Below are 18,385 nucleotides of genomic sequence, written 5' to 3' on the forward strand. Positions count from 1 at the left end.
GAGGGGACCAGAGGACCCACACACTTCTCGGCACCCCTGACCACACCCACCACCCTCCAGGCCCCCCCGGAAGTAGGGTGCAGGCTCCAGTGAGGGTGGTTCACCGCCAGAAACTGGAATTCCCCCAGCAGGAGAGATTGATCCCAGCAAACTAGGAGCGCCTCTGGTCCTGGGAAGGAGGGTTCACCCCAGGCCCCCCAATCCCTTCCGGGAGATTTGCCAGAGGTTTCTCTCCCTCCCCCCCCCCCCCCCCACCAAGCAAAGCAAGAGAAAGGATTCAAGGGGGCGCGATACGTGGGACCCTCCCCCATACTAGCGCGCATCCCTGGCGCCCAGAAAGACCGCGCCCAGGGCGCAGGAGAGCGGCGCAAGCCGGATTCCCGGCGGGGTCACGCGCCCCCACCGCACCCCCGCCTCCGGCTGAAGGGCTCAGGCGCTACTTTCCAGCCCCTCCCCAAGTCCCCGCCCCCTCGCCGCACCCCCCAGGAGGCGGGGTGACCAGCTGGAAGCCGGGGTCCAGCCGGCAGCCCACCCCCCGCAGAGGGTCCGGCTCCGGGGGGCCCGGGGCCGTCCGTGCGCCCGCTGCCCCCCACCCCCGTTCCCCGCGGGGCCCCGCGCCCGCGCCCCACTTGCAGCGCCCCCGCCCCGCCCCCTGGCGCAGCGCGGTCTCCGTCCCGGGGAGAAGTCGGGCGTCCGGTCCGGGCGGGGGAAAAGGTGGGGGGCACTCGAGCCGGACCCCCGCAGCCGCGCCCCCCTCCCCGCCTCTTGTGGAAGACCCGGGGGCTCACTTCCCGCGGGGACCTCGGCCGCCCCCCCCCCGCCCGAGTGGCCGCGCTCGGCGGGAAGCAGCAGGTCGGGCGCGGAGGGGGTCGGGGGGTCCGGCGGAGCTGGGGAGCCCCGCACCCGCGCCCCCCGCGCCCCCCGCACGCCGCGGCCAGCGCGCACGGCCGGCTCGGCGCCTCCGCGAGGAGTGTGTCCGCGGCGCCCGGGAGGCGGGCGGGGCGCCGTCCGGGGGGGGGGCGGCGGCGCGGGACGGGGCGCGGCGGGGGGCTCGGGGGGAGGCGCGAGGGGCGGCGCCGCGAGGGCAACAGCTACCCCTAGTGGGGGAGCCGCGGGTCCCCGCGCCCGCCGCCCGCCAGCCCCCGGCCCCCCTCCGGGCCCCAGCCGGCCGAGGGCTGACCCGGGGACGCGATGGGACGGGGCGGGCGGGGCGCGTGCGGGGCGCGGGGCTGAGCTCGCGCGGGCGGGGGCCGGGGGCCGCGGGGCCCCAAGTTGCCTGGCGGCGGAGGGGGGGCCGGGCAGCGTTGGGGGGCGGCGTTGGCGGCGGCGCGCGGGAAGCGGCCCGGAGCGGGCGGCGTTGGCGGCGGCGCGGCAGGCTCGCTCGCTCAGGTGCGCGGGGCGCCCGCAGTCCCGGGCCGCACACACACACACACCCCCCGCGCCCCGGGCGCTCCCTCGGGCTCAGGTTGCAGGGCGGGCCGGGGGCGGAGCCTGCGCGGCCGCGGCCATAAAGGCGCTCCCGCACGCCGCCGTCCAGATGCCGCGCCGGGCGGCGGGGCGGCGGGCGGCGGGCGGCGGCGGGGCGCGGGGGCCCCGGGGCGCGGGGGGCGGCGCCATGCTGCGCTCGCTGCTGCTGCACGTGCTGCGCCTGTGCGCGCAGACGGCCTCGTGCGCCGCGCTCTTCCCGCGCTTCCTGGGCACGGCCTGCATGCTCTGGCTGCTCGACTTCCTGTGCATCCGCCAGCGCCTGCTGCGCCGCGGGCCCCCCGCGCCCCCCGAGCTGGACAGCGACGGCGAGGAGCTGCCCCCCGACGACCCGCCCGTGCGCGTGTCCGACGACAACCGGCTGTGCACGCTGGCGTCGCTGCGCGCCGTGTGGCACGGCCAGAAGCTGGACTTCTTCAAGCAGGCGCACGCGGGCGGCCCGGCGCCCAACTCGGAGGTGGTGCTGCCCGACGGCTTCCAGCGCCGCCGCATCCTCGACTACGCGCGCGGGGACCGGCCGCTCGTGCTCAACTTCGGCAGCTGCACCTGACCCCCCTTCATGGCGCGAATGCGCGCCTTCCGCCGCCTGGTGGCGCAGTACCAGCGCGACGTGGACTTCCTCATCGTGTACATCGAGGAGGCGCACCCGTCCGACGGCTGGGTGACCAGCGACTCGCCCTACAGCATCCCGCAGCACCGCAGCCTGGAGGAGCGGGTGAGCGCGGCGCGGCTGCTGCAGCGGGGCGCCCCGGGGTGCGCGTTGGTGCTGGACACCATGGCCAACGCCAGCAGCTCGGCCTACGGCGCCTACTTCGAGCGCCTGTACGTCGTGCAGGCGGGCACCGTCATGTACCAGGGCGGCCGCGGCCCCGACGGCTACCAGGTGTCGGAGCTGCGCGCCTGGCTGGAGCGCTACTCGGCGCGGCTGCGCGGCTCCCGGGCCCGCCCCGTGTAGGCGCTCGGACGGCCGGAGCTGCACCTCGGAAGACGGGCGCGGACTGCGCCCCGGACTGTGCCCGTGGGACTGGCCCTCGGGGCTCTGTGACTGGCCTCCGGACTCTGTGACTGTCCCGGCTCTGTCCCGCACCCTCGGACGGTGCCGTGGGACTGTCTCCCGGGCTCTGAGACAGCCCTCGGGCCTCCGTGACAGTCCCCCCAGGCCGTGTGGCTGCCCCGCCCCGGGCTCTGGAACTGCCCCCCCAAGCCGTTGGGACTGCGCCCGGGGCTCCGGGACCGTCCGCTGCCCTCCCCCTCTCCGCCCAGGGTGGCCGTTCCGCGCCCTCGCCGTGCGCCCTGGGCGCACGGAGGTTCCCGCGGCTCGGCCTCCACCCCCGCCCTCCCTGGCACCCGCACCTGTGGCGCGAGCAGGAGTCCCCTGCTGCTTTAATGTCTGTGTCTTGTGTCTGACTGGGGGGGGGGGTCTCGGCGTGGGCGGGGGCCTGTCCCTTCTCCTTTTGGGGCGCTGCGCAGCCGCGCTGCTGATGACGAACCCCCTCCAACTGGCCTGCCCACGAGCGGGTTCTGAGCCGCAGGGGCTAGTGGCGCCCAAATCAAGAGGGGAAAGGGCCCCGGGGTCCGGGGATGGGGGGGGGGGTGGAACTCAGGGGTGGGGGGTGGAGCGGGAGGAGGGCCGGGTCGAGCTTCAGGGAGAGAAGAGAAAGCCCAGGCGGGGCCGAGGGGGTTGGGCTCTGAGTCAGGCGGGGAGCTAGGGAGCCCTGGGTCCGAGTCAAGGAGGAGGGTCCCTAGATGGATGGACACTCGGCGCCGCGACAATAAAGGCTTGGCTCCCGTGCTTCACGGCCTCCCGTCCTTTCTTGTCCCCATCCCCACCCACAGTGGCGACAGGAGTGGGAGTCCCGTGTCCCCGCGTGTCCCCGAGGGGGGGGGTGGGAAGCAGCCTGGGGGAGGGGCGTCTCCTGCAGCTGTGGCCTCGGCATCCCTGGCTCCTCCCACACCTGCAAGTCCTGCCCCCACCTGGCTGCAGGGAAGGGGGACTCCTGCCCCGACACCCCCACCCTCTCCGCTCCTTCCCAAGCCTCTACCCCACCCACAGTCGCTTGCGTCTGGGCAGCGGAGGGTGCAGGTGGGGTTTGGAGGGCGATCCGGGACCGGGGTGGCCTTGCGGGGTGAGTGTCTTGGCATCATCCCCCCCACTCCCGCCATGTGCAAGGAGTCCCCCCTGGCTCCCTCCAGATGTGGGGGGCAAGAGTGTCAGCGCGGCCCCATCTCCCTCTGCTGGGGCAAAAAGGAGGGCGCGGCCTGGAATAGAGAGATGCCCCCCTCCCGGGCTCTTGGGGGGGGGGTGCAGGCCGAGCCCCAGAGACCCCTTCCACCCAGCCCCCATGCCGGCTCCTCCAAGCAAACTTTTTGGAGCTGACACCCTGAGCTGGGATTTTTTTGTTTCTTTTTGCATCAAAGTATTTAGATGAAAAAAAAGAACTTTTAAGAGAGAAATTGGCACAGATGGTATTTTCTGCATCTCCTCCGCTCGCCCCCCCCCCCAGCCCTGGGAAGGATCTGGGATTGGGCAGTGGGGGTGTTCCTGGGGCATGGGGGAACAGGGGGAGACAAGGGGTCCTTGTGGGGTTCACGTAGCCCACCCCCCCCCAGCAAAGCCCCCACCTCACTGGCTCCTACTTCTGAGACCTAAGACCTGCCTGCCCCCAGCTGCTGCCCACCTGGCTGGCTGCTCTGGGGGCCATTCTGCCCCCCAACACACACACACACACACCCCTCCTTTCTGGGTCCTTTCCTCTCTCCTCTGGGCTGCTCACCCCTCTCCCTAGCCCCCTTGTCAGAGGAGCCACTCTGGGCCCAGCACAGTGGGGGGAAAGGAATAGTGGCAGGCCCCACAGCTTGTCCACACTTGTTTTTTATTTTTAAAATTAAAAAAAAAATAAAAATAGGCCAGCAGATAGCTCCTGGGCTTACGCAACAGATCTTTCCGCCCGAGGCTTTGGAGCCCCGGGTTCAGTCCCTACACCACCCTCCAGGGCTGAGCAGGGCTCTGGTCAGTAAATAAACAGGTGGTAGGAGACAGAGCAGGGTTCACCTCTGCAGCCTGGCGCTGGCCCTCCGCCCGGGCACCCTCTGTGCTTGTCAGTGAGGAAGTGGGTGGAGTGTGCAGTCCGGGTGGGCACTGCTCCCTCCTAGAAACAAGCATGGTGAGCGTCTTGCCCCCTGGCCCCTCAGTGTCTTAAGGGGACTTTGCCGGATCAGCACCCCAAGCCCCCACCCAGCCCTCCCTGAGCCTCCCGGGAAGTCCATAGCTCTCCAAGTGCTGTCTGTCTTCACACAAGTGTGGAGGTGAGCCACTGCCGCTCTCAGGCCTCACTGTGGGTGGAAACGGAGGGGGCAAGTGGGGCCCTGACACAGGGTCAAAGATGGGGTGGGTGACCGGAGGGGAGTGGGAATTTCAGACACCGCCTCCATGCACCCCAACAGTGCAGGGGTGAGCCATTGCCAGAATGTCCACTCACTGCATTTACCGCTCAGACATAGACGCCCTAGGCTATTCTTCCAAATTCCACAATCCCAGGCTGGTGGGTGACATAGCTCACCTAGACAGTGTGCTGCTTTGACATGTGTGTGACCCGGGTTCGAGCCTGGCCAGCCCCCACTGCATTGAAGGAAGTTTCTTTTTTTTTTATTTTTTTTTTATTTTATATTTATTTATTTTCCCTTTTGTTGCCCTTGTTTTATTGTTGTAGTTATTATTGTTGTTATTGATGTCATTGTAGTTGGATAGGACAGAGAGAAATGGAGAGAGGAGGGGAAGACAGAGAGGGAGAGAGAAAAACAGACACCTGCAGACCTGCTTCACCGCCTGTGAAGCGACTCCCCTGCAGGTGGGGAGCCGGGGACTTGAACCGGGATCCTTACGCCGGTCTTTGTGTTTTGTGCCACCTGCACTTAACCCACTGTGCTACCGCCCAACCCCCTGAAGGAAGTTTCTGTGCATCTCTCTCTCTCTCTCTGTCTCTGCCTCTCCCTAACATGGTAACAACAATAAGTACTGCTTTGACAACTCCATGATCCAAGGGTCAGAGCAAGGCCCCTGGGAGACCCTCAGGGCAGGCCTGGAGCCCTGGAGGCCAGGGGTACGTGGGAACTGGTGCAACCTAGGCCTTCAGGCCCCAAAGTTTGGGGGGCAGAAGAGACAGAATCCCCTGAATCAGGACCTGGAAGAAAGGACCACAGCACAGCTGTCTGTCTGGTTTGCAAAGTGCGTGCAAAACAAAATGTTAAGACAGTTTTTTTTTACTCCCGCCTACCAACCAGGGCAATATTCAGCTCTGGCTATCAGTGGTGCTGGGGATCGAACCTGGGACCTCTTATATGCACGTCGTGTGCACTTACCACTGTTCCATCTCCCCGCCCTCAAGTAGCATTTACGTCATTCTGAGTGCCACATCTCCATCTGTGTTCCCCACAAAGCCACAAAGCGTCAACAGGCTGTCTGGGGGAGGGGGTGTCACAGGGTCTAGAAGGCCTGGAGGGACAGGCTGCGAGCTGCTGTCCCAGCTGGAGGCCCAGGGCAGAGCATGTCCCACGGAGCAGGGCCTCAGCCCACAGAGCTGTGCTGTGGTGTCTCTCCACCTCTCTGTCACTCGTCCTCTACCTATAAGAAAGCACAGTCTCAGGAGTCAGATGGCGCAGCGGGTTAAGTGCACAGGGCGCAAAGCACAAGGACCGGCGTAAGGATCCCGGTTCGAACCCCGGCTCCCCACCTGCAGGGGAGTCGCTTCACAGGCGGTGAAGCAGGTCTGCAGGTGTCTGTCTTTCTCTCCCCTCTCTGTCTTCCCCTCCTCTCTCCATTTCTCTTATCCAACAACAATGACAGCAATAACAACAATAATAATAACTACAACAATAAAAAAACAGGCAACAAAAGGAAAATATTTTTTTAAAAAATTAAAAAGAAAGAAGGAAGGAAGAAAGGAGGAAAGGAAGGACAGTCCCCAGGGAGCATAGGTAGCATACAGGTGTGGAGCCCAAGCCACAGTCCTGCGGCAACAGGACTGGTGGTGGCGCACCTGGTTGAGCACACGTTACGGTGCACAAGGGCCTGGGTTCAAGTCCCTAGTCCTCTCCTGCAGGGAGGGAGCTTCACAAGCAGTGAAGCTGATCAGCAAGTGTTTCCCTCTCTCTCTCTTTTTAATTACCTACTTATTTATTGGCTAGAGACAGCCAGGAATTGAAAGTAAAGGGGTGACAGAGAGGAAGAAAGATGCCTGCAGCCCTGCTTCACCACTCGGAAAGCTTTCTCTTGACGGTGGAAACTGGAGGCTTGAACACCAGGTCCTTGAGCATCGTAACGTGTGTGCTCAACCAGGTGCACCACCCCCCGGCCGGCCCCCTCTCTTGCCCCTCTTTATCTGCCCCCCTCAGTTTTTTCTGTCCTATCAAGTGGGAAAGGAAAAGATCAGAAGGGGGTGAGAGGAGAGAGGAGGGGCCTCAGGGACTGGCAGATTCCTAGTGCGAGCTCTGAGCCCTGGCGATAACCCTGATGGCAATTAAATAAGCAAGTAAACAGAAAAGTGAATGGATGCCAACTGGCTATTTTAAAAGACAGAGCCCAGGTGGGGCCTGGCAGTTTTCTTAGTGTGCTTGTTTTGTCCAGCACTCAACCCCCTTTCCAGCCTCCACTGCACTGAAGGAAGCTTCTGGCCTGTCATGTCTGTCTCTCTCCATCTCTGTCTCTGTCTTTCTCTCTGGAACAGTCTGTCTGGAGTCGTGAAGCCTCCTTGATGAGAAACAACAAACAGCCAAAAAAGGACAACAGAAAATTGGGCCCAGGTGGGGCAATATTGGTTATGCAAAGAGAGTCATGCCTGAGGCTCTGAAGTCCCAGGTTCAATCCCCCACACCACCATATGTCAGAGCTGATCGGTGCTCTGGTAAAAGAAAAGGGGGGAGAGAGAGAGAGAGAGAGAGAGAATTGGGCCCATTGCTCAGTCTGTGTTTCTTGGAAAGAGGCAGAGAGACCCCTCAGCACCCCTCCACCATCCATGAGGCTTGCACCCAGGGCCTTCTGTGCTCAGGGCATGTGCCTGTCCAGATGAGCCATCTGCTGAGCCCTAGAACATAGAGTTTGAAGCCACATCAGGCTCACAGACTTGCCAGGCATGTGTCCTGGGTTCAAGAGTCATCTTCTAACCCCCAGATAAATCTTCAGGTAAATAAGGCAGGGCAGGGGAGAGAGTCCCAACAGCAGTGTCCCAGAGTTTTATGCCTGAGGCTCCTAGGCCCCAGGTTCGATCCATACCCAAGAGCTGAGCCAAATGTCTCTCACCAAAATAATAAATAAATAAACATCTGGGTTTTTTGTTTTTGTTTTTGTTGTTGTTGTTATTGCCTCCAAGGTTATCACTCAGGCTAAGTGCCTGGACTAGGAATCCACTGCTCCTGGAGGCCATCTTTTTTCCATTGTCATTATTGCTGTTATTTTTTTATTTAAATTTTTTAAATATTTATTTATTTCCCTTTATGTTGCCCCTTTTTGTTGTTGTTGTTGTTGTAGTCGTTGTTGTAGTCGTTGTTGGATAGGACAGAGAGAAATGGAGAGAGGAGGGGAAGACAGAGAGGGGGAGAGAAAGACAGACACCTGTAGACCTGCTTCACCGCCTGTGAAGCGACTCCCCTGCAGGTGGGGAGCCGGGGCTCGAACTGGGATTCTTACGGAGATCCTTATGCTTTGCGCCATGTGTGCTTAACCTGCTGTGCCCTACTCCCTAGTGTTGTTATTATTGTTGTTGCTGATGTTGTTGAATAGGACCGAGAGAAATGGAGAGAGGAGGGGAAGACAGAGAGGGAGAGACAGACACCTGCAGACCTGCTTCACCACCTGTGAAGTGACCCTTCTGCAGGGGGGAGCCGGGGGCCCGAGACGGGATCCTTACGACAGTCCTTGCGTTTTGCGCCATGTGCGCTTAACTCATTGCACCACCACCCAGCCCCCATAAATGTCCTTTTTTAAGGAGAAAAATTTTAAAAGAAAATGTGCCTGTGTCTCTGGTTCCCTAAAATTTAGGTTTCAAAAATAAATAGATGAGGTGCCAGGTGATAGAGCACTTGGTTGAGTACATATGTTACTAGGCACAAGGACCCAGGTTCAAGCCCCTGGTCCCCACCTACAGGGGGAAAGCTTCACAAGTGGTGAAGCAGGGCTGCAGGTGTCTCTCTGTCTCTTTCCCTCTCTATCCCCCCTCTCAATTTCTCTGTCTCTATCCAAAAAATATTAACAAATAAATAATAAAAACATTAAAGGATAGATGGTAGCTAGTTGGATGATATATTTAGAGATACAGGGTAGATAGATGATAGCTAGATAAGTGGTAAATATATTAGATAGATGATAAATATTGGGTTGTCAGAAAAATCATGACACATTTTTACATAGAAAGAAAAAATACAACATGGCTTTTCCTATAACCTGATAGACAGATACAATTAGATGATAGGTAGATGATAGATAGATAGATAGATAGATAGATAGATAGATAGATAGATATGACAGATAATAGACAGATAAAGATAAATAATAGACAGTCATTGTAAGGGGGACCTCCCCACCCCAGGCTTGGGTCACTCTTAGTCAGCCACATCGAGTGGCTTTGGGATCCCCAAGTGTCCCTCCTGGAGCCCCCAGGCTTGCTCTCTCTCTCTCTCTCTCTGAAACTCACTTGGTCACTCGTCTGAGCTCACAATTCCAGGCAGGGAGCAGCTGGGGCTCCCTGTGACGTGAACACTGCAGGAGCACACAGGGACACATAGGTCCACACCCAGGCACATGTGCTCTAAAGCATCGCTGAGGCTCCTGCAGCAGACAGCAACCTTCGAGAGGGTACGGCCCTCCTCCCTCCACTTCACCCCAGCCCCACCCAGTCCCTGGGCTGCCCCCCAGATGAGGCCCTGCAGCCAGCCCTCCATGCTGCTGCCACTACCGTCCTCTGCCCACAGCCTCAGAAGACCCATGGTCTTCTCCTCTGCAAATGCCGGGGGTGGAGTTGGGGCACCGAACCCCTGGGACTGCACCCCTGTAGCAAAGTGCAGGTGGACATGCCTGGGGACACCAGCTGGTTTCTGCAGGGCATGGCTGTCCAAGAGGAGCCACCAAGTGACAGAGGACATCCAGGTAGAAGCCGGGAGAGGAGGCTGCACCCCAGACACTGAGGACAGGGCTGTCCAGAGGGGCCAGAGCTTCAGCTAAAGGGTGTACTCCCACCCTTCTGCACCAGAGAGAGAGAGAGAGAGAGAGAGGAGATGGGGGCTGGACGGTGGTACACCCGGTTAAGTGTGCATAAAACGAAGCCCAAGGATACACGTGAGGACCCAGGTTTAAGCCCCGGCTCCCCACCTGCAGGGAGGAAGCTTCACAGGCAGTGAATCAGGTTTGCAGGTGTCTGTCTTTCTGTCTCCCTCTCTGTCTCCCCTTCTCTCTGTTTCTCTCTGTCCTATCCAATAAAATGGAAAAAAAAATAGCCACCAAGAGTAGTGGACTTGTAGTGCCGGCAAGCTCCAGCAACAACCCTGGGGGCGAGAGAGGGGGCGGGGAGAGAAGATGAAGCAAGGGACACTCCAGCACCACCCATTATCCACGGTGCTCCCGTGTGGCGCCGGGACTGGAACCCAAAGCCTTGCAGACAGCAAGGTGTGCACCCCACCAAGTGTGCTACCTCAGTGCCCAGCACACGCATTCTCGCCCGTCCCCACATGTCCTCTCTCCACACTCACATGTCTCTCAGCACCTTAGACACCCACCTGCCAAGAACTCTTTAACTAGCTGAATGAAAACCAAGCATTTTGTGTGAATTGAAAATTCCAGGCTGGGGAGACAGCATGCTAGTTCTGCAAAAGCATCTGAGTGCCTGAGGTCCCAAGTTCAATCCCTGGCAACACCATAGGCCAGAGTTGAGCAGTGTTCTGGTTAAAAAGAGATAAATAAATAGAAAATAAATTCCTAAAATGTTCCGGCATCTAAAAACTAACCCAAAGGGCTGGTGGTGTCACGTTCAGTTTGAGTGTACACGTTACAATGCACAAGGACCTGGGTTCAAGTCCACAGTCTCCACCTGCAGTGGGGAGGCTTCACCAGTGATGAAGCAGTGCTGCAGGTATCTCTCTCTCTCTCTCTCTCTCTCTCCCTATCTTCCCTTTAACTTTCAATTTCTCTCTGTTCTACCCAATAAATTAATAAAGAAAATATTAAATACATTTCAAAAATAACCCAAGCATTTGTCAAATCAATGTGATTGGAGAGAGTCTTCAGTAAACCAAAGCTTAAATGTGTGGGTTTACTTGAACCAAGCATGTTTCTAGCAGTATCGGTATTGGTTATAATGTGCTTATTACCTGGACCTATTAATTAAATAAGTTCATACCATCCCTATTACAAAAATCATTAGGAATAACTTGTGGGCCAGGAGCTAGCTTTCCCAGTATAGGTCAAGCCTTGTTGTACATGCCCTTGGTTCAAACCCCAGGAACTTGGGAAGGCCCTGGGTTCAAGCCACATGGAAGCACCATGGAAAGCAGTAATATAGTGTCCCCTCTCTCAAATGAGAAAAAAGAGAGAGAGAGAGAGAGAGATCTGAAGGTCACTCCACAGCATCATGTATGCACAATGTCCGAGTTCGATCTTTAACACTGTGGGAGGAGAGAGAGAGACAGAAAGAGAGAGAGGCCAGCACTGGAACACAGGCTAGGCGTGCTTGAGACCTCAGGCCTGATCTCAGAGCTAAACAGTGCTCTGGGGCCTCTCCCATTAAAATAACAAATAAAACTTTGTGAAATATGTAAGCAAAATGCTTAAAATAATGTCTGACCTTATCTCGCATCTCGTGAAGCTCTGTGGGTCACCTAAACAGAACCAATCAAAGCCAAGTCTCTGAAGAGATGTAAGGAGAGCTTGAATGTATAAGTGAACATCTCAACTATAGTTATCTCTTAGGATCTGTCTCCTTAAACAGATTCCCAAATGTTTTGGTGACTTAAAACTTGAGGCTCTTATTAGTTTAAGTTAAATGAAAGAAATTCAGCAAATGTATAGATTATTTCTGAGAAATATAAAACACTGAAGCATTGATTGCTGAACAAAAAGTCACCAAATGTTGACTTACGACAAAGTTAGCAAGCTCTCTGTTTTGTACCAAAATGGAAATATTTCTACAGGAGAGAATTTATTTCTGAAAATCATAAAATGTGGCTATAAGTCTTCCCAACCGCAGAGCATACACATACAACAGACAACCCATAATTGTTTACTTAATCTTCATTCAATTTTAAGACTTTAAGAATTCTAATATATGTAATTAAAACTAATGGAGGCAATAAGGGTATTCCCTCTCTATGCAAAGAAAAATGTGTGTTTCCAGCAAAAGGAGGCAGAAGTTAGAACAAAGATGCACTTTGCAGAGAAAAAGGATTTTATTCCAAAATGGGGTGGGTATGTGCAGAAAATGAAACCAGACCGCTGTTCAACGTCAACGTCATACACGAAAGCAACTCAAAGTGGACGAAAGACTGAGCTCTACATCCTGAAACCATCAAACACACACAAACATGTATAGGGAACACTCCCGAACTTTGATCTTAGAGATGAATCTGGAGACGCATCCAATGACAGGGAAAGTAGAGAGAGGGAATGGGGGCAAAGAGATAGTTCAGCCATCCGAGTGCATGTCTTGGCATGTGAGGGCCAGGCTTCAAACCTTGAGAGCACCTAGGACAGCACTGTCCACTCTTGGTCTCTCCTGTCTGCTGCTTTCTTTCTTTTATTTTTTAAATAATACTTTATTTACTTATTTGTTTTCATGGAAACAGAGAGAAATTGACAGGGAAGGGAAAGGGAGAGAGGGAGAGAGAAAGATAGGCATCAGCAGACCTCACCACTCATGAAGCTTCTCTCTTGTAGGTAGGGATTGGGGGGCTTGAACCCAGGTCCTTGTGCATTCAACCAGGTGAGGCTCCCTCAGCCCCCAATAAATCTTTTTTTATAAAATATTTTTATTTACTTATTTTTACTACTGAATAGAGACAGAGAGAAATTGAGAGTGGAAGGGAAATAGAGAAGGAGAGAGACAGAGAGATACCTGCAGTCCTGCTTCACCACTTGTGAAGCTTTCCCCCTGCAGGTGGGGACCAGGGACTTGAACCTGGGTCCTCATGGACTGTAATGTGTGTGCCCCACTGACTGCCCCCCAAATAAGTTTCTCTTTAAAGGAAAGGGAGAGTTGGGCAGTGGCGCATCCAGTTGAATGCAGATGATGCCATGCACAAGGACCTAAATTCAAGCTCCAGCTCCCCACTTGTAACAGGAAAGCTTCACAGTTGGTGAAGCAGTAATGTAGATGTCTTTCGGTCTCTCTCCCTCTGTATCCCCCCACCCTCTCAATTTCTCTCTGTCCTAGCAATTAAAAAATGAAGTTAATCTTTCCCTAGTGGGGTAGGATTCTGGCGGGGTGGGGTTTCAGGACACATTGGTGAGGTCATCTGCCCAGGGGTATCAGGTTCAGTTCATGGTACCCCCACTAGGGAAAGATTAACTTCATTTGTTAACAGGCTGGGAGTCTGGATCGACCTGCCGACGCCCATGTTCAGCGGGGAAGCAATTACAGGAGCCAGACCTCCCACCTTCTGCACCACATAATGATCCTGGGTTCACAGTCCCAGAATGATAAAGATTAGGGAAACTGCTGGGGGCTGGGTGGTTAAATGTACATGGTGTGAGGCGCAAGGACCAGTATTAAGGATCCCAGTTCGAGCCCCCGGCTCCCCACCTTCAGGGGAGTCACTTCACAAGTGGTGAAGCAGGTCTGCAGATGTCTGTCTTTCTCTCTCCCTCTCTGTCTTTCCCTCCTCTCTCCATTTCTCTCCGTCCTAACAATGACGACATCAATAACAGCAACAATAATAACTACATTAACAATAAAAAAAACAAGGGCAACAAAATAGAAAATAAATAATTTAAAAAATTTTTTTAAAAAAAGAATAGGGAAACTTCCAATGGAGGAGATGGGATATAGAACTCTAGTGGTGAGAATTGTGTGGAATTGTGCCCCTCTTATCCTACAATCTTGTCAATGACTATTAAATGAATAAAAAAAAAAAGTTTAATAAAATATTTAAGATAGGGGCTGGGTGGTGGCACACCTGGTTGAGCACACATATTACAATGCACAAGGACCCAGGTTCAAGACCCCCCCGCCCCCACCTGCTGGAGGAAAGCTTTGCAAGTGATGAAGCAGGGCTGCAGGTGTCTCTCTGTCTCTCTCCTCTGTCTTCCCCTTCTCTCTTGATTTCTGGCTGTCTCTATTCAGTAAGTAAATAAACATAATAAGTTTTTAATGTTTAACATAAAGAAAACTGTCCATAAGCTATACAGTACTCATGGAAGAGAGCCAAGTGGAGCAAGGGAAATGAGCTACAGAGTCAGGCTAGACAGACTAACTGGGTCTCTGCCCTAGTCCAGCTTTCTAGTCCTATCCTCATCTCTGACACCATCTTCCCAGACAACAGTTTTAGTCCACCTGCAGGTCAGCTATCAAGCTCAAGCAAAAATTACAAAAGTCATGAACCCCTTAGATCACACCTAAAGGGAGTCGGGTATATAGTGGCACAAAGCGCAAGGACCAGCATAAGGATCCGGGTTCGAGCCCCGGCTCCCCACCTGCAGGGGAGTCGCTTCACAGGCGGTGAAGCAGGTCTGCAGGTGTCTGTTTTCTCTCCCCCTTTCTGTCTTTCCCTCCTCTCTCCATTTCTCTCTGTCCTATCCTACAACGACAACATCAATCACAACAATAATAACTACAACACTAAAACAACAAGGGCAACAAAAGAGAATAAAGAAATAAATATTTTTAAAACTTTAAAAAAAAAAAAAAGAACAAACCTAAAATAGAATTCCTAACTTCTTTCCACTCCAGGGCCCCTAGTCTCACTGGCTCTATTTCTATTTTTTGGTTTCTGTTTATTAAACATTTTGTCCTGCTTTATATTTAACGTCTTTCAGCCACCAAGTTGCAGGTGCTACTATGACTCCATCCTGACCTCCCTGGACAGACGACCTCACCAATGTGTCCTGGAACCCCACCTCCCCAGATCTCTGCCCCACTAAGGAAAGAGAGAAACAGGCTGGGGGTGTGGATCCATCTGCCAACATCCATGTCCAGCAATTACAGAAGCCAGAACTCCCACCTTCTGCTCCCCATAAAGAATTTTGTTCCATACTCTCAGAGGGGGAGAAATGTTAGGGGAAGATGACCAGAGATGACCTGAACTCCAGCTCCATCAGGACCCTGAGAGAAAGCAGGGGGGTGGGAGTTAGATATTCAGAAGTAGTAATAAGTATGGGTGTGACTTAGGAAGAGAAGGCAGGACCACAGGAAAAAAATGGGCAAATATATATAAATACAGATAGTCATAGAAATAGTAGTCAACCCATATCTGTGATCTTGGGAGAACCACTGCAGTTTGCAATGGAGGGAATGGGGACACAGAACTCTGGTGGTAGGAACGGTGTGGAATTATACCCCTATTATCTTATAATTTTGTAGGTCAATATTAAATCACTAATAAAAAATAAAAACAAAGACTAACTGGATGTTATGAGTTTTAAAATACGATTCACCACCAAGCCACACTTACGTAAGACTGAACTTTATTTTTCTTTCACCTACTAAGAGAGAGCAAAGTTTTCTTGGACTATGACCTGCTTTTCGTCACCCAGGCTTCATAGTGCTGGCCAGCTCTTCCCAGACAGACAGGGAGACTCAGAGGGACAGAATGACAGACACCACAGCAACCTGTTTCCTCCAGCCCACGGGGCCAGGGGTCCTACCCTGGGCTGTGGCCACAGCAAAGCAGGTACCTTCCCTGGTGAGCTCTCTCCCCAGCCTTGGCCTGGCTTCTGATGACAGATTGCGAACTCTCTTTCCACAGCTTTTGAGTCATATCCTAGAAAGCAAAGATTTGGGTTTTATGGAAACAATTTCCTATGTTATCTTTTTTATTATCATTATTATGTTATTTATTTTTGAACAGAGACAGAAATTGAGAGAGGAGACAGAGAGAGAGGAGAAAGATACCCTTAACACCTCTTTGCTGCTTTTGAAGCTTTTCCCCTGCAGGTAGGAATGAGGGCTTGAACCCATGCCCTTGAACGAGGTAATGTGAGCGCCACCACCCAGTGCCCCTGTGTTATCTCTACGGCAGGTCTTAGGCTATTTGGGTAGATCTGGTCTCCTCAGTGTTAAAGGGGGGAGGAGAGAAGAAACGTTGGAGCTTCGCTGTGTTTGCCTAAAGGCCTTCTGACTGTCTCTCTAATTAAATGGATAATTAGGTATGGTCCGCAGGGACCTGGGATCCTATTGGCCAAATGTTTTAAAAGCTTTTAACAAAATTCCCAAAAATCGGCTTCTAAGTGAGGTCTTTTGGCCTTGCACTAAACAGGATACTTGCCAGAAGGCCCTGCCACGTCTCCAGGGGTCTCTTCAGGCTCCCTGTTGGAGAGGAGACAGGAAGACAGGAAGACGGGAAGACGCCTGCAGGCCAACTCACGTGGGAAAGTCCAAGGAAGACATGCAGCTGAGCCTTCTTGCATCCTAATGGCTGTACTAACTGAGCTGATGGATCCTGAGGAGTGAGCAGGTACAGGAGGCCAGGCAGTGGTGCACGGGGTTAAGCACACATAGTACTAAGAGCAAGGACCCACACAAGGATCCAGGTTCGAGCTCCAGCTCCCCATCTGCAGGGAAGGACACTTCACGAGTGGGGAAGCAGGTCTGCAGGCCTCTCTCTCTCTCTCTCTCCCTCTTTGTCTTCCTCTTCTCTTTCAAGTTCTCTCTGCCCTATCCAATAAAATAGAAAAATGGCTGCCAGGAGCAGTGGATTCATAGTGCCAGCACCGAACCCCAGCCATAACCCTGGAGGCAAAAAAAAGAAAAGAAAAGAAAAGAAAGGAAAAGAGAAGAAAAGTGAACACAGGTATATAAATATTTATAAATTCATGAATAAATTTAATAGTAATGGTGAGTAAGACATTTGATATTTACTAAAATATTAAGCAGTGATGTGTTTATTGGTGTCTCTCACTTTCTTTCTTTTTCTCTCTCTCTTTAATTATTTTCTTCTTTTTTCTATTTTTAGGTTTTGCCACCGGGGTTCTCTCTGGGGCCCAGTGCCTACACAATCCCAACACTCTTAGCAGACATTCTACCTTTCCTTTTTCTTACACAGAGACAGGAGGTAGTGGGGAGAGACAGACATCAGCAACACTGCTCCACCACTCAGGAAGCTTCCCCCATGCAGGTGGGGACTTGGGGCTTGAACTGGGCTCCCTGTGCATTCTGTTGGCTGAGCCACCACCTGGTACCTTTCTCTGTCTCTCTCTCTCTCTCCACATATGGAGGATTTTGAAAAATGGACCGGTGAGACCACTCAGCCGTGTCCCACATGTGCAGACTACATAGAAGGTAAACAGAATAAATAAATCCATGACAGGCTGTCACTGGAACTGTGTAACGTGGAGACTGGATAGGTAGTAAAGCAGCTTGTACCCAACTGACTGTCTTCAGATGTGGGATGTCACAGAAACCCTCAGAGTCCCTGTCATCGGCTGGCAGCAGCTCTTCCATGGGACCATTTACCTGACAGCTTAGATGTTTTCACTGAGATGCTGCATCTACCTAAACTCACAGAAAGGAGTTGGATGCATTTTCTGGGCTCCAGGCTGCTGACAGCATTAAGATCAGGAAGCTGAGTTGATCTGAGGGGGCTCTCCCTCTCCTGCTCTCTGACTCACAGCTGCTTGGTTTTAACAGCAGCTTTGTAAGCAAAGGTGAAACGTTGACTTTTTTTCCCTTCCTCATCCGCCCGGAATTCTGAAGCTCTATTCTCTTCCTGACAATGTAGTTATTTGCATAAGTTCGGTAAGAATCTGTTCTCCTAACAGACACAATTGGAACATTGGTTATATTACCAAAGTTTTGACTGAAATGTCATGTTTGAAAGAGAAATTCATCCCAACTACAGGTATTATGGGTAAAATACCATGGCGAGATCTGAATTCCTTTATTAAAAGTTCCAGCGAAGCAAACTTGAAAAAGAATTTCACTTACATAAACGATCGGGAAGATTTCACACTCGTTGGTTTTTTCTCTGATTTTGATTAAATCTTCTTGGGGTGGGGAAGGAGGGAAGGGCTTGGAAAGGCAGTTCAGCAGTAGGGCACCGGCCTTTCAAGTGTGAGGCCCCAGCTTCATTCCCCAGCTCTGCAAACATCAGAGTGCTACTCTGGTTCTCAATAATGAATTTTTTTTTCTAGTCTTTCCTTCGGATGGCTGCAGAAAGAAAACCCCAATGCGTGCCCTGTTTCTCCTGGATTCTAATGCTATTCGTGGTGTCCAAGGCTGCGTAGGGGAGCCCTGGGCCAGTACCTGAGCCCCAGCCGGCTGTCTCCTCAAAGCCCTGGCAGGGACTCTCCACATCAGCATCTCCCGTTTCCCCCGCTCGTCTGACGTGGAGCCTCTGAGAACCAGGCTCCCCGGAAGACTCGTTGGAATCCAGCCAGAGGGGCATGAGTTTCAGTTCTCAGTTCCTGCAGGCTCTGGGGAGTCCACGCCAACTGGATATTTTCCTGATCTGAGATCTGTGAGTGCATGACTGCAGGGCATTAAAACATGTTAGCATCCAGAGAGAGAGAGAGAGAGAGAGAGGTCACAGCACCAGAGTTCCCTCCAGCCCCACATGTACACACTGGGAGTGGAGTGCTGAGCTGATGAGGGACCTTCTTCCCCAGGTGGGCGGGTCTCCCTGGAAGCCTGGAAAGGGTGGAGGGACAGCTAGAGTGCATGGCCTCAGACACAGCTGACACCCAGCTCCCAGGGGCCAGATAGATGGT

The 18,385-nt window shown here is 53.8% G+C and overlaps 2 protein-coding genes across 2 annotated transcripts in view; both read left to right on the top strand.

Annotated features, from left to right (window-relative positions):
* Positions 1 to 509: 509 nt before the first annotated feature.
* On the top strand, positions 510 to 3,277 carry DIO3 (iodothyronine deiodinase 3). Its single transcript, XM_060181056.1, has one exon. It carries the CDS (start codon positions 1,538 to 1,540, stop codon positions 2,438 to 2,440), a length of 903 nt encoding a protein of 300 aa, XP_060037039.1. The 5' UTR covers positions 510 to 1,537; the 3' UTR covers positions 2,441 to 3,277.
* The window catches only part of PPP2R5C (protein phosphatase 2 regulatory subunit B'gamma), a 146,040-nt gene continuing 129,883 nt past the window's right edge, over positions 2,229 to 18,385 (top strand). Inside the window, exon 1 of the mRNA XM_060181045.1 lies at positions 2,229 to 2,233. The gene's annotated coding sequence lies outside the window, so the exon portion shown is untranslated. The remainder of the gene's footprint in view (positions 2,234 to 18,385) is intronic.

The sequence above is a fragment of the Erinaceus europaeus genome, chromosome 22, assembly GCF_950295315.1.
Source record: "Erinaceus europaeus chromosome 22, mEriEur2.1, whole genome shotgun sequence".
In the NCBI taxonomy this organism is placed as follows: Eukaryota; Metazoa; Chordata; class Mammalia; order Eulipotyphla; family Erinaceidae; genus Erinaceus; species Erinaceus europaeus.